Raw genomic sequence first — 13,904 nt, 5'->3', positions numbered from 1 at the left:
CCAAGGGGACTCCACAGATTTTGTGCAGAATGGCTCTTTACTGAAGGCATGAGTAAGGTTTTTTGACGTGTAACGTTGAGGTTTAAGCTTTACTGACTTATTTAGAAACAAACCTACACCCGAAACAGCTGGCACTACATCTGGACTTGACACACAGAAACTTACCAAGTAAACTGTAAATGCTAATGTTTGTTTACTTGGACAGAATTATCTGTCAGGACATTTGAGGGTGTTTAAATAATCACTTTAAAATGGGACTCAAAGCAGTGCAAGGCAAATATACTTAAAATCGAGAACTAATTTAGGTAAACAAATCAGTTGCCCAGACAGAAGTGCTTGTGTCAGTCAAAAAAAGCTCACTGTCAGCATTATTCCTTTACTTTTTTACACTGCAATTGGTGTGAAAGGGCCTTTACAAATGTTAAAAATACTGGTATTTCAATACCAAGCCAATGTTTTTTTGTTTTTTTAAAGTAGCAATATACGTCTTTCTACATGCTGTAATTCCTGCCTTGGCAAAGTATTAAGTGAATGTAAACAGGCATTATTACTGTAGCTCATCCATGTATGATAAATTGCTTATGATGTTCCTCATGTTTAAGTTGTTTTGGAAAATAGCATCTACTTAATGACCAAATGTAAAAGACTAAAAAGGCCATGTTTTCACTCATGAAAAAAATGACTACAGTCACTGCTTTTAAATCACTCAATCAATCATTTATTTATTTCTTTGTTTGTTTGTTTATGACTGAAATTATATATTAATACTACAAACTGTATGCATTAATATTTAACTGCAATAAGCAAAGGAGTGTGTTCAATAGCCTATTAGTTGCAAAACTAGGCATCTAGTACCATGAAATTTCACTGGTATTGGCACTGACTACTGAATTTCTGACATGGTGACATAACTAATCTGTATGCAACATACTGAAAAACTGGAAAGTGTTGACTGTGTGTTCTAGATCAATACCCAACCATTACTAAGACAAATCAATGTAAACTAGCACACAAGCATCAGTGACTGAGCTTGACTCACTTTCTCCTGCAGCTGATACTTCTGCAGCTCATCCAGTATGAAGTCCACCTGACTGGCGGAGGTCAGAGATGCAATGTTGCCATCCAGGTTCTTACAGTAGTGCTGGGCATTATCATAACTCTCCTTGCTTGCGTTCAGCCTCAGACATGCATCTCCAACCTGACTCCAACCCTCTCCGCACAAATGTGCTGTGAAAAAGCAGAGAAATCCAGGGTTCACTGTCCAAACTAGACCTCACTCACACAAGACCTCTAAACAATGCTAACAAATCATTCTGATCAGGATATTTATAAAAGAAGCTTTCTATGTATTATACAGCCAAAAAGAATTAAATAAATGTTATTTTGAACTTTTTATTCATTGCAGTAAAAAGGTATCAGGGTTTCCACAAGATATTGTGCAGTTTTCAACATTGATAATAATAAGAAATGCTTCTTGAGCAACAAATCTGCATATAATAATTTCTGAAGGCTCATGTGACACTGAGGACTAGAGTAATGGCTGATGATAATTCAGCTTTGCCATCACAGGATTGCAAAGAATGATTATCTACAGTTACTTTAAATTATAATAATTTGAGATCAAATAAATGCAGCCTTCTTTCAAAAACATTCAAAAATCTCATCAACCCCAAACATTTGAACAGTAAATGTAAATCAAAATACACCTTAAAATTCAGGACCATGCTACACTCTGGGATTTGAACTTATTAAATTGAGCAGCACTGAATAATTAACCATGACTATGGTTAACCACAAACACCCACCCCTCAAATTCCTGAAAAGCAAAACAAAAAGAAAAGCACACGGTCATAGCCAATTATGAAACCACACAGCACTAAAAATAGCATTAAAATAAGCCCTTTCATTTCAACGGTATATTTTATAAAATGTGGTTGATTATACTCTAAGATAAAGGCTGTTATGTGATAAAGAAATAAATAATAGAGCGAAGAAAAAGAACAATAAACCCTTCGTTTCTTGACAGGCCACTCAGCCATGAATGGATAAATAGCTCAGCAAACTTGAATAATTACAGCACTTGGAACTGGCCTTCTAGTCCAGGTCAGAACTCATATGTGATGTACCATCCAGCTGCAAAGGTCACCCTTTTTCCATGCTTGGATATACACATGTCTCTACTACAGAGTTTATGTCCTTTGCAGATAAAGTTGTTCATTTGTGTGTGTATGTTTGCTTCCAAATTGAGCTATCAGTCAGAAATATGACAGCTGAGAAGTGATTCTGTCTGGCTCATGTCCTTGAGAAGATCCTGATATCAGACAAAGAGAGACTGCAGGTGAACGACCAGCTCCAACTCTGAATGTACATGAATTATGGTTATTTATTCACTAATTAAACCCAAATCTTTCTAAATTCAAGTCACTACTGTAAGTGTTTACTTTTAGAAAAATTACAATATACAGTACAATGAGTTCACACTGAAATCTTATAGGATTCAAATTTTACTTTAAACCTACAAACAAACTAAAAGCTTCATGATTTTGAACATTTTTATAAAGTAATACTGTGATATGCATAAAATCCATAACAACAAAAATCTTGGTCAAGAAAGTGTAAGAAAAAATTAACCAGCGACTATTTGTGAGCATGTCTGTTGTGTGTATGTGTGTGTGTGTGTGTGTGTGTGTGTGTGTGTGCGCATTTTACAGGCAGTCTGGAAAAAAACAGAGAATAGGTACAAAGTGTAGGTAGAAAACATTTCTTCCCAAGGGAGACACAAGAATGTTAATAATACATCAAACAACTGCATCACATGCTGCTCTCAAACTAGATCAGATCAAATAAATCAGGTAAAGATACCCTCAGACTGTGGAAACCAGTTTCCTTTGTTTTTGCATCTGAGATGCACAAACTCACATAAAATTGAAATCGCTTAAAACAATTTCAGACATATTTCTAACTTTTCCAAAATTGTGCCCCCAAAAAAATTATCTGGTCCGCAAACCCAGTGTCAACAAATCTGAATGCACAAAATGATCACAGGTAGAAAGCACTAGTGACTGGCTGGTGTTCTGATTATCTATAACATGTGGACAATTCCCTGTGCTGTTTTCAGTGCCTAGGTCCATAAAAAGAGACAGCCATGACACTTTTTTGACACTTCCACTACAGTTCAAAAGTTTGGGGAAGGTAAGGATTTTTTTTGTTTTTCAAAAAGCCTCTTATGCTCATCAAGGCTGCATCAAAAATACAGTTAAACTGTAATATTTTTTAAATATTATTAGAATTTGAAAGAGCTGTTCTTTGTTTTAATACATTTTAAATGTAACTTATTCCTTGTGATGACAAAGCTGAATTTTCAGCAGTCATTAGTCCAATCTTCAGTGCCACGTGATGCTTCAGAAATCATTCTAATATGCTGATTTAGTGCTCAAGAAACATTTTCCAAAATATAACAGTTGAAAACAGTTGTTCTGCTTAATATTTTTGTGGAAATAGTGATACTTTTTTCCAGGATTGTTTGATATACAGTTGTGGTCAGAATTATTGGCACCCTTGGTAAACATGATCAAAGAAGGCTCTGAAAATAAACCTGCATTATTAATTTCTTTTTTTTTTGTTTGTTTAAATTGCAAAAATCTAACCTTTCATTGAACTAAAACTATTCAAAATGGGGGAAAAATCTCATTATGAAATAAATGTTTTTCTCAAATACACGCTGGACACAATTATTGGTACCCCTAAAAATTCTTATGAGTAAAATATCTCTGAAGTATATTCCCATTCATATTAACAATTTTGAGCACTCCAGGGTGATTATGAACATGAAATTATCCAGCCATGGCTTTCTGTTTCACAGAAATATAAATAGGAGCGAAAACAAAGCCCAAATTCCCTTAATCATCCATCACTATGAGAAAAACCAAAGAATATATTTCTGATGTGCAGCAAAAGATAATTGAGCTTCACAAATTAGTGAAGTGGCTTTAAGAAAAGAGCTAGAGTACTGAAAATTCCCATTTCCACCATCAGGGCAATAATTAAGAATGTCCAATCAATATAAAATGTTACGAAACTTCCTGGAAGAGGACATGTGTCTATATCGTCCTAATGCACGGTGAGGAGGAGAGTTTGAGTGGCTAAAGACTCTCCAAGGACCATAGCTGGAGAATTGCAGAAAATAGTTGAGTCTCGGGGTCAGAAAACCTTAAAATAAATGGTCAAACAGCACCTACATAACCACTCCAGCATATTCAGTTATCAGACACGACTGGAACTTCTATGGTCAGATGAAACTAAAAAATGAGCTTTGTAGCAGCAGACACTCAAGATGGGATAAAAAGTACCCCATGAGTACAATGAAATATACTGCTCTATTTTTGATGTTGTGGGTCTATATTTTTGCTGGAGGTTCTGGACATCTCGTTTAGACACACGGCATCATGGATTCTATCAAATACCAAAAGATTTAAAAAAAAATCAACAAGTGACTGATTCTGTTAGAAATCTTATAATGGGCCATGTTTGGATCTTCCAACCGTACATTAATCCAAAGACAAACCTCAAAAACAACACAAAAATGGGTCACTGGGCACAAAACCAAGCTTCTGCTATGGCCATTCCAGTCCTCTGAACTGAACCCTATAGAAAATGAGTGTGGTGAACTGAAGAGAAGAAGCACCGTCATGGAGCTGGGAATCTGAAGGATCTGGAGAGATTCTGCATGAAGGTATGGTCTCTGATCTCTCGTCAGGTGTCCTCTAACCTCATCAGGCATTATAGGAGAAAATTCTGAGCTGTTAAACTGGCAAATGGAGGTTTCAAAAAGTATTGAACAAAAGGGTGCCATTAATTGTGGCCAATGTCTATTAGAGAAAACATTTATTTCATAATGATATTTTCACCCATTTTAAATTCTTATTATCCAATGAAAGGTTAGATTTTTGTCATTTTTTATATAAAAGGTCAAAAGGATTAACAATGCAGATTCATTTTCACAGCCTTCTTTGATCATATTTACCAAGGGTGCCAAAAATTCTGACCACGACTGTATAGAAAATGCAAAAGAACAAAATTTATTGAAATATGTCTTCACTATCATTTTAATGTGTCCTTGCTGAATAAAAGTATTAATTTATTATTTTTTGTAAATCCTCAACATCAACATTAGTTACACAGAAGAAATGTCTACTTTAATCACTGTAGACATGCAATTTCTCTGTCAGTCTGTCTATTCATCCAACCATCCATTCCTCAACTCACCAGGCAGAGCATGACACTCCTGCTGTTGTGGTTCCCACTGACAGTTGATGTTCAGTGAGCAACTCCTGCAGTTCACCAGTTTGCTGCAAACCTGCTCACTTCGAACACTGCACTTGGTAAAGTTCTTCACAGGCTGAAAAACAAGAGGACGGAAATAAGATAACTTCTGGTATTCTTCTGGCATTTTAATGCGACTTTGCCAAGAAATTTTACAGTACAACATTGTGTTGCCTTTAAGCAAGAAATCCACGGAAATCCTCTAGAGCATTTATACGAGGAAGAAACAATCAAGAGGTTACAGATGCTAATTCTCTAAGCCAATCAATCATTTTATAAGCTCTGTTACTGCATACCTGGCCATTTTTGCGCACACCGGGTCTCCAGATAGAGAGCTGGTGCTCAGAAAGCATTGCAGGGGGAGGGTTGAGGTACAGGGGACCTCGAGGGTGGCGGGCAAGCTCAATTGTAAGCTGAATTCAGACAAAACAAGGCACAGCATATTTTAACTATAAATTCTTTTAAATCTTTTGAAACAGAAGAGTCTCTGTTTGGACATACCACGGTGCAATTGCTTGAAGAAGAGATGCATTTCTTGTCTTCGCACCATTGGCAGTCATTGGTGTTGGCCGTACAGGAAGCACAGTCTGAAAACTGCTGACACTGCTTATCATCTGAATCTATGGTCAAAAAAAAACAAGAACCAGAGACTAGAAAATTATCTACTTATTAGCATAAAACAAAAATTGGAGGTTGGAGGTATCGAGCTTCTGAGCTCAGAGCTCTCAAGGTGAAACACTTCAAAACTGTGGTGAAAAATGAGTGTGTGCAATGACACATGGGTAAGGGCACAGCAAAATTAAAACCGCAGAATCAAGGGGAAGAGCCAAGGACAGAGTAGAAACTTGTACTGACTGTGATTTTGTTTATTTCAGACCATGAATAACCATCATACACATAAGTACGGTTGTTCCTGTTCTTTTCTTTTTGGGAGGATGTTTTCTGTTTGTTGGTTTGTTTTCATCATTATTTCTGGGAAAGAGAGGTCACACAGGAACTGGCTTTTTGTCTGGAACAGTTAAAAAAAAAAACAACGAGAAAATCCAGGACAAAAATGAACACGAAGGATGGGAGAAAAGAAACAGGAGTAACAAAGATTCTTCACACTCATTTAACTGTTTACTTGACTCAACTGCTAATAATTCAACATGTATAAACATTTATTTTGATGTGAATGTTTTAAAAGATAGATAGATAGATAGATAGATAGATAGATAGATAGATAGATAGATAGATAGATAGATAGATAGATAGATAGATAGATAGATAGATAGATAGATAGATAGATAGATAGATAGATAGATAGATAGTCACAGGAATAACTTACATTTTAAATATATTTAAAAATAAAACTTATTTTGAATTGTAATATTTCACAATGTTATTGTTTCACGCTATTGTGATTAAATAAATGCAGTGAGGATGGTGAGATACTTCTTTCAAAAGCATTAAAAAGTCCCAACAACCTCAAACTTTTGAATGGTGTGTGTGTGCGTGTGTGTGTGTGCATGTGTACACAATACATAATAGCAGGATCATAGTGCAGAGTAAAGTACAGTATACAGAGAGCAACCACCCAAACAGTGCCTATGTACAATGATAAACTGCACGATTACAGGTCTCTGAGATACACACAATACAGAATAATCCATCATGAATGTGTATGGCAATCCATTAATTAAAGTCCAATCCACCTCTGATAGCACTCCAAACTCCACGCGGTAATTGCAGTAATCCTCTCAGGTCCAGTTTTGCCCACAGACAAAAACATCTGTATCCACAATCGCTGGAGTTTGGTTTCATCGCCATCATAATTACATCATTATGAGATTATTATGCGCTAACTGACCTTTTGTTCAGTCAATTATCAACAGGCATTTCCACAGTCAGGCAGGATTTACCCAGTGGAAAACAGGCTGTTCGCCATCAAGGTAAAGCAGAACATGCGAGTGGCTCTGCATATAAGCCTCCCAATGTATCAAGTGTAAACAGGATTATATGTGGTTTAACAATAATCTCCTGACAGAGGATTTATGGGAAGGGAAAATACTCTCCAGGTGTGAATTTGATATACAGAGCAAACGGTCTAACACAATTGAATGAGATGTAGAGTGAACTTCACCCCACTGGGATGGTGATGTGGGATAGTAAACCAGGTGTATAGATATTCCCACAAGTTGAAAGGATGTGTAAACATTTGTAACAATCACAGATTTTCCATAAGTGAAAAAAAGCATTTATTTAAAGGTGGGGTATGTAATTTTTCAAAAACGTTTTAGAAAACAGAGTCAGGGCCGAGTACCAAAACAAACTTGTAGCCAATCAGCAGTAAGGGGCGCGTCTACTCATGATATGGAGGAGAGAGCGTTCAGTGAACAGCCGAGCAACAGAAAGATAGAGAAGGCGGATAAAAAACAAAACAGGAAAACATCTGTGGAACGATAAGGCAAGAAGTAGAACCCGTGTAAATATCGGATCAGCTTTCCAGCGCTGGAGAGAACTCAAGGAGCGGAAGGCCTACGATCGGATGCCGAGGTTGCTTTGTTTCTTCCTGATAGATGAGTGACAACATGTCTACACCGGATGCACCGCAACAGCTAAAGCCTGCCTACACTGGACGCGTATATTTCAGGCAAGAATGTAGTTGTTTACAACACAAATCTGAGGTTTATTTATAAAAACAGCGCCTATTTGAAAATGTTCTTCGCCGATTTCGGAGACGTGAGCTCCACACGATAACCGGGCGCTCAGTGCTCATGTATCCCGAAGAGAGGAGCATAACCTCGGTTAGTCCTTCTGACATTTGCCGCTGGCCCTGATGTCTCTGTAGCAGTTAAACATAAGATATAATTCGTTTTGGATAAATCTAACAGGTAATATTTGGTCTTTATTCTATTGTTTTATTAATATGTTCAAATTAAAATAAGCAATGTTTGATATAATATTTTGTTTCATTGCAATGTATGTACGTTCCCTGAACTACATTTCTGCATCTATTAATGTTTGAATGAAGACGAAAAGAGGCAGTGGTGTTTGATACATTTCGTCTGTAAATACAGTGAGGAAGACTGCAGCAGCCAAGGCGAGCTGACTGACGTTATCAAGTACGCTGCTCTTTGCAGAATTACTGGACTTGCGTCATTCCGTCCGCGGGAATTCACACTCCCGAGTCTAACTCGTGAAGTCCGAACTACCGAGGATGCAAGTCCGAAATTTGCGTACTTGGTATTGAGAAACACGCACAGACCTAACGTTACGTCACCATACTATTTGCCTAATCTTCTTGGTAGTTTAGACCGCGATGGAAACGCAGACAGCAACAGGTCTGGGGGAAAAAAAGTTCCAGGGACATATTGTTCCAGGTAATTTCGGTGGAAAATCGTCTTATGTTTCACAGAACTAATCGCTGCCTGGGTTGCGTAGGCTACGTATATGTGGGGCAGATCTATCAAAATAGGGGCGAGACCCTTTTGGGGTATAGGGGCATGTTTGTTTTGGTGATTTCAAATATCAACATTGGCTTCCAAAAATCGCTTACCCTGCCTCTAAAATAGAAATATTTTGTAACATTAAAAACGTCTATTGTCACTTTTGATCAATTTAATTCATTTCTTAAAAAAAAAAAAAAGCTGTAGAGTATCTTCCAGCACCTTATTTATCTGTGGTCCATTGGAATACTTGATGCTGATTGGTCAGTCACCATTTTGTGGTCAAATGCTTTTGTATATAATGTATATTGACTAAACTGCTTAACTTTAGTCCTGCTATTCTAGGCAAATGGTTTCTTACAATGCTGTGCTACTCAGATCAATATTTCATATCCATTTATTTTTGTTAAATAGCCTTATAGTAGGCTGAATAATTTAGTCAACCACAAAATAAACCCCTTCAGGGTAAAAAAAGACCCGCTTTCACTGACTCCTTCGAATTAGAAATAAATTCAGTGTGAATATATGATGAAACATGCCTCTAAACAGGTCACGATACCTCCATAATTCACAATAAAATTTCCATAATTCTGTGTAGCCACTGTTTTAACATAAGCTTTTATAATGACAGGTTCTTACTGGTGCGTGCAGGGCAGAAGGAGGCAGGCAAAGTGTCATTAGCATGGCCGGAGTCCCAGGGTACACAGCGTTCATCTATCCAGACACAGCGAACACCAGGACCAGAGCTCTGACAAAGGTCCACCTCGAGGAAGGCCTCACAGTTGGCAGGTTTATATACCAGTACATCATTCAGGATAACACCAGAGAAACCACCAAAAACGTACATTGAGCTGAGGGGAAGAGAAAACACAGACCTTTTCTATTTTAAACTGTTTGTCTTGCAAAAACATCTTTCCAAAGGAAAAGAGAGGATTAGGCCACACATTCAAGTGAGCATTTTTTTTCTCCGACAGAAGATAAGTTGTTTAACTAAATGAACTTCAGTGGACAAAAACAGGGTACAGGAAGAGTGCATATACTGATGGTATCTACAAGTGGAAAGAGACCACATCAAGAACTTACCCATTACTGACAACTGCTGTGTGTCCAAAACGATTGACGTCACGATAAAGGTTGGGATTTGGAAGTACTGTCCACTCATCACATGCTGCAAAGCACACACAAACAAAGTAAAACTTGAAATTAACATCACATTCTATAAGATAATAAAATAAATAAACTTGAAAATAACATCACATTCTATTAGATAAATAGAGAACATTACAATACCTTTATAAAACTTTACCTCATTACCTGATTAGTAATTCAATACAGATATATCTAATAATATCTGATGTAAAGATGCATGATATATGTCAGTATCATAACAGTTACCATATAGAACTGTTACAAAATATATTTATATTGGAAATTGAATTGGTCATATATATATATATATATATATATACACACAGTGAGGGGAAAATTATTTGATCCCCTGCTGATTTTGTAAGTTTGCCCACTTAAAAAGAAGGGTTAATAATTTTTATGCTAGGTTTATTTTAACTGATAGATACAGAATATCAAACAAAAAATCCAGAAAAATGCAGCATACAAATGTTAAAAAAAGAGATTTACATTTTAGTAAGTCGAATAAGTATTTGATCCCCAAGAAAAACATGACTTGCAGAAACCCTTGTTGGCAAGCACAGAGGTAAGAAGTTTCTTGTAGTTGGCCACCAGGTTTGCACACATCTCAGGAGGGATTTTGGTCCACTCCTCTTTACAGATCCTCTCTAAATCATTAAGGTTTCTTGGCTGTTTCTTGGTCTGGAGACTGGCTAATGTGCTTCTTTTTGAGCCTCTCCTTTGTTGCCTTGGCGGTATGTTTTAGGTCATTGTCATGCTGGAAGACCCAACCATGACCCATCTTCTGTGTTCTGGCGAAGGGAAGGAGGTTCTCATCTAATATTTTACGGTACATGGCCCCATCCATTGGCCCCTCAATGCGGTGAAGTCGTCCTGTACCCTTAGCAGAGAAACAGCCCCAAAGCATAATGTTTCCACCTCCATGTTTGATAGTGGGGATGGTGTTCTTGGGGTGATAGTCAGCATTTCTCTTCCTCCAAACACAACGAGTCCAGTTGATGCCAAAGAGATAAATTTTGGTCTCATCTGAGCACAGCACATTCTCCCAAGCCTTTTCTGAATCATTTGTTCATTGGCAGGGCCTGTACATGTGGGGACCTTGCAGGCGCTGCAGGATTTTAGTCCATTGCGGCGTAGTGTGTTACCAACAGTTTGTTTGGTGACTGTGGTCCCAACTGCCTTGAGATCATTAACAAGCTCCTTATGGGTAGTTCTGCGCTGATCCCTCACCTTTCTCATGATCATCCTTACCCCATGAGGTGAAACCTTGCATGGAGCTCCAGACCGAGGGATTGATGGTTATTTGTGTTTCTTCCATTTCCGAATAATCGCACCAACAGTTGTCTCCTTCTAAAGTATATATTTTTCAAGTATATGACATTCCCAGTACCAGTTAGAGGACTGCATTGGGTTTGAGCTCCCGCGGGACCCAACGCGAATCTCGCAGGAGTGGGCGGTTTTACCTTTGCTGCGGGTGGGAGTGGGCGGTCAGAATATTTTGTGGGAGACCAGCATGGAACGGTGAGATTTGGTGTGTAATAGAAATGGAGTCAACACATTAAATTGAGAAGAAAATTAAAGCGGCTGTTTACTTGACAAAAGCAATGCAAGCCAAGGCAAGTCAGACATCTGGAAACAATTCTGAATTGTCACTGAAAAAAATGGGAAAGAGTTAAACTTAAGTTGTGTGCACAAGGACATAAATCTGGCACCTCTGCCCTGAGACAGCATACCTATTTTCTAAGTTCTATGTACTTAAGTTAAAGTTATTTAATATTTTGCTTTGGCTTATTTAGCCTACATAAACAGTAGGTCATTGCACACTGAGTCCAAAATTTTCACGTGCGTTTTTTCAATTTTTTTCGTATTCCTCATCCTATCAAAATGCATGCTAAAACGCAGAAATCGAACCTGATGCAAAAAATTTTATGACGGACGAAAATTTAGGAGTATACGTGATTGACATAATGTGAGGTCGTATTTATTTTTTAATGTGCGAAAATTTCGGACTGGGTGTGCAATGACCTTTAAACTGTTTGTTTAGTAAATCGTTTGGTGCTTGTGTATAAAGCAGTAGGCTACTTTTAAAAACTGAGCAGTGTTTCCCACACATAGACGAATCTGATTCAACACCGACCAAAAAAAAAAAAATCAATACCGACCGTCACATATTGCGTTTCGTTATTCTTTTGTACGCTATTTAAAACACACAGCGAATTCGTTCAACTGCATTTCCTTTCCCTGCTCTCTCTTCATCTCTCTGTCACTCACGCGTCTCTCCCTCTCACACACACGCACATAGCCCCTCCCCTCCGTGCACACCACATCTGTCTGGATCATCTGTGGAGAGAAGACGGCTGGCGAAAGGTTGGTATCTCGTGAACACTTTTAACACACAATCACAGATTAAAAAGTGCTATAAAATATTTTATATTCTGAATACAATAGTTTCAGTGTGTTGATGTTACTGTAAGTCCCGACCCTTAGCAAACGCGATTGCGCCTTCTTTAGAAAGTTAACTAGTCGCAAGTTTGCGGTAAAATGTAGGCTAGCCTAATTGGGTTGTCGAGGTCAAAACACTATATGTAGCAGCTGTGAATCAAATAAACGTATTATAAATTATGTAGTTTCTTTACTCTTACACCGAATGTTTGCTGCTTCAATCCAGATGAGAATTGAAAAGTATTTTCCGCGACTGAAAAAGGCACGTGTTGAGGATGAGGACCATCCTGAAGCGGAGGTATCAGTCTGAAACAGATCTTAGTCCGACCAGTGTAATTAGTTATGTTATTGTTTACAATATTTTCAGGCTTCAACTAGTGCTGCTCAAGCAGAAAGACAAGGTCAGGGAGAGAAAGAAATAGATTTGTTAGGCATTGAAGAAAGAGTAGGAGAGGAGGAGAGAATTAATGTAATAAAGTTCTGTGTAACCAATTATTAACAGTTTTTTTTTATTATTAACCTTTAGGAATTAGGAAATCCCTTTAGGATTTCCTTTATCCCCTATCCAATCGTTCTTTTCATCTGCAAGTGGACACAAACATTGCAGGTGCAGGCGGGAGTGGAACATGCATGTTGCGGGAGCGGACGGTCTTGGCCAGAAATTCCGCGGGAGCGGACGGGTGCAGGTTTAAGAAAACAGTCCCGTGCAGGGCTCTAGTCTCAGTCATAGTTATTAATATTCTTCAATGTTGTTTGTCCTGCACTCGCTGCGGGCTGAAGAGATGATCACCGTACAAAGCACTTTACTGCAGCGTAACTCAACCAAATGCATCTTGTACGAGACAAATAATACACAATATATATAAACCGGCTGAAATGTTTTGAAATCACCTGTACCCTACCTGATCGAAAAAATCCAGTCATTCACTCTGCCTGTGTCAGTTTGAGTCTTGTTTAAGTTTTAAATCTCTGCCGCCAAGATGCTCCTCTGTCAGTCATGGATCATGGAAAGTGAAACTTAAATCTATAGGGGTGCTTGGATTTATTCAAGCACGTTAAAATATTTAATTATATAATTAAATATATAATTTCAGGATTCTTTGATGAATAGAAAGTTCAAATTATATATTTTAAATATTTTTTTTTGTAGGGTTATAAATGTTTACGGTCACTTTTTATCAATTTAATGCATCCTTGCTGAAAAAAAACATTTATATTTTATATATTTATATTTTTAAAAAAATGTTTCAAACAGATTACCTTTTCTTTGCCATCACCTAACAACACACAATCTCTAAAAACACTGAGAAATGTATAACAACATAAAATGGCAATTTCATACTGTACATTATAATGTTGTGACTGCCTATGCTTTTTTTTAACAATGTAGTCTATATATATCAGCCACAATATTAATATCAGTGCAGAGATATTTTACTCATCAGGAGTAAAAGCAGCAGTGTACTCCATACTCATAAACTAAACTTTTTACTGACAGAGACATCTGTCTGTTTTGAGATGTACATGTACACTGTCCAGGTTACTTGAGCTCTCTGGCATATC

General features: G+C 37.5%; 1 protein-coding gene across 1 annotated transcript in view; it reads right to left on the bottom strand.

Annotated features, from left to right (window-relative positions):
- Window positions 1-13,904, bottom strand: part of LOC306884335 (attractin-like protein 1) — a 270,253-nt gene that overhangs the window by 186,387 nt on the left and 69,962 nt on the right. The window contains exons 11-16 of the mRNA XM_079440107.1: window positions 9,834-9,918; window positions 9,390-9,601; window positions 5,824-5,942; window positions 5,619-5,735; window positions 5,266-5,398; window positions 1,040-1,227 (exon numbers count right to left, since the gene is read on the bottom strand). Of these exons, the coding sequence (XP_079296233.1) occupies window positions 1,040-1,227; window positions 5,266-5,398; window positions 5,619-5,735; window positions 5,824-5,942; window positions 9,390-9,601; window positions 9,834-9,918 (854 nt within the window). The remainder of the gene's footprint in view (window positions 1-1,039; window positions 1,228-5,265; window positions 5,399-5,618; window positions 5,736-5,823; window positions 5,943-9,389; window positions 9,602-9,833; window positions 9,919-13,904) is intronic.

The sequence above is a fragment of the Barbus barbus genome (assembly GCF_936440315.1).
Source record: "Barbus barbus genome assembly, chromosome: 18".
Taxonomy (NCBI): domain Eukaryota; kingdom Metazoa; phylum Chordata; class Actinopteri; order Cypriniformes; family Cyprinidae; genus Barbus; species Barbus barbus.
Note: the sequence above shows the minus strand (reverse complement) of the source record. Positions and strands in the feature narration are given on the sequence as shown.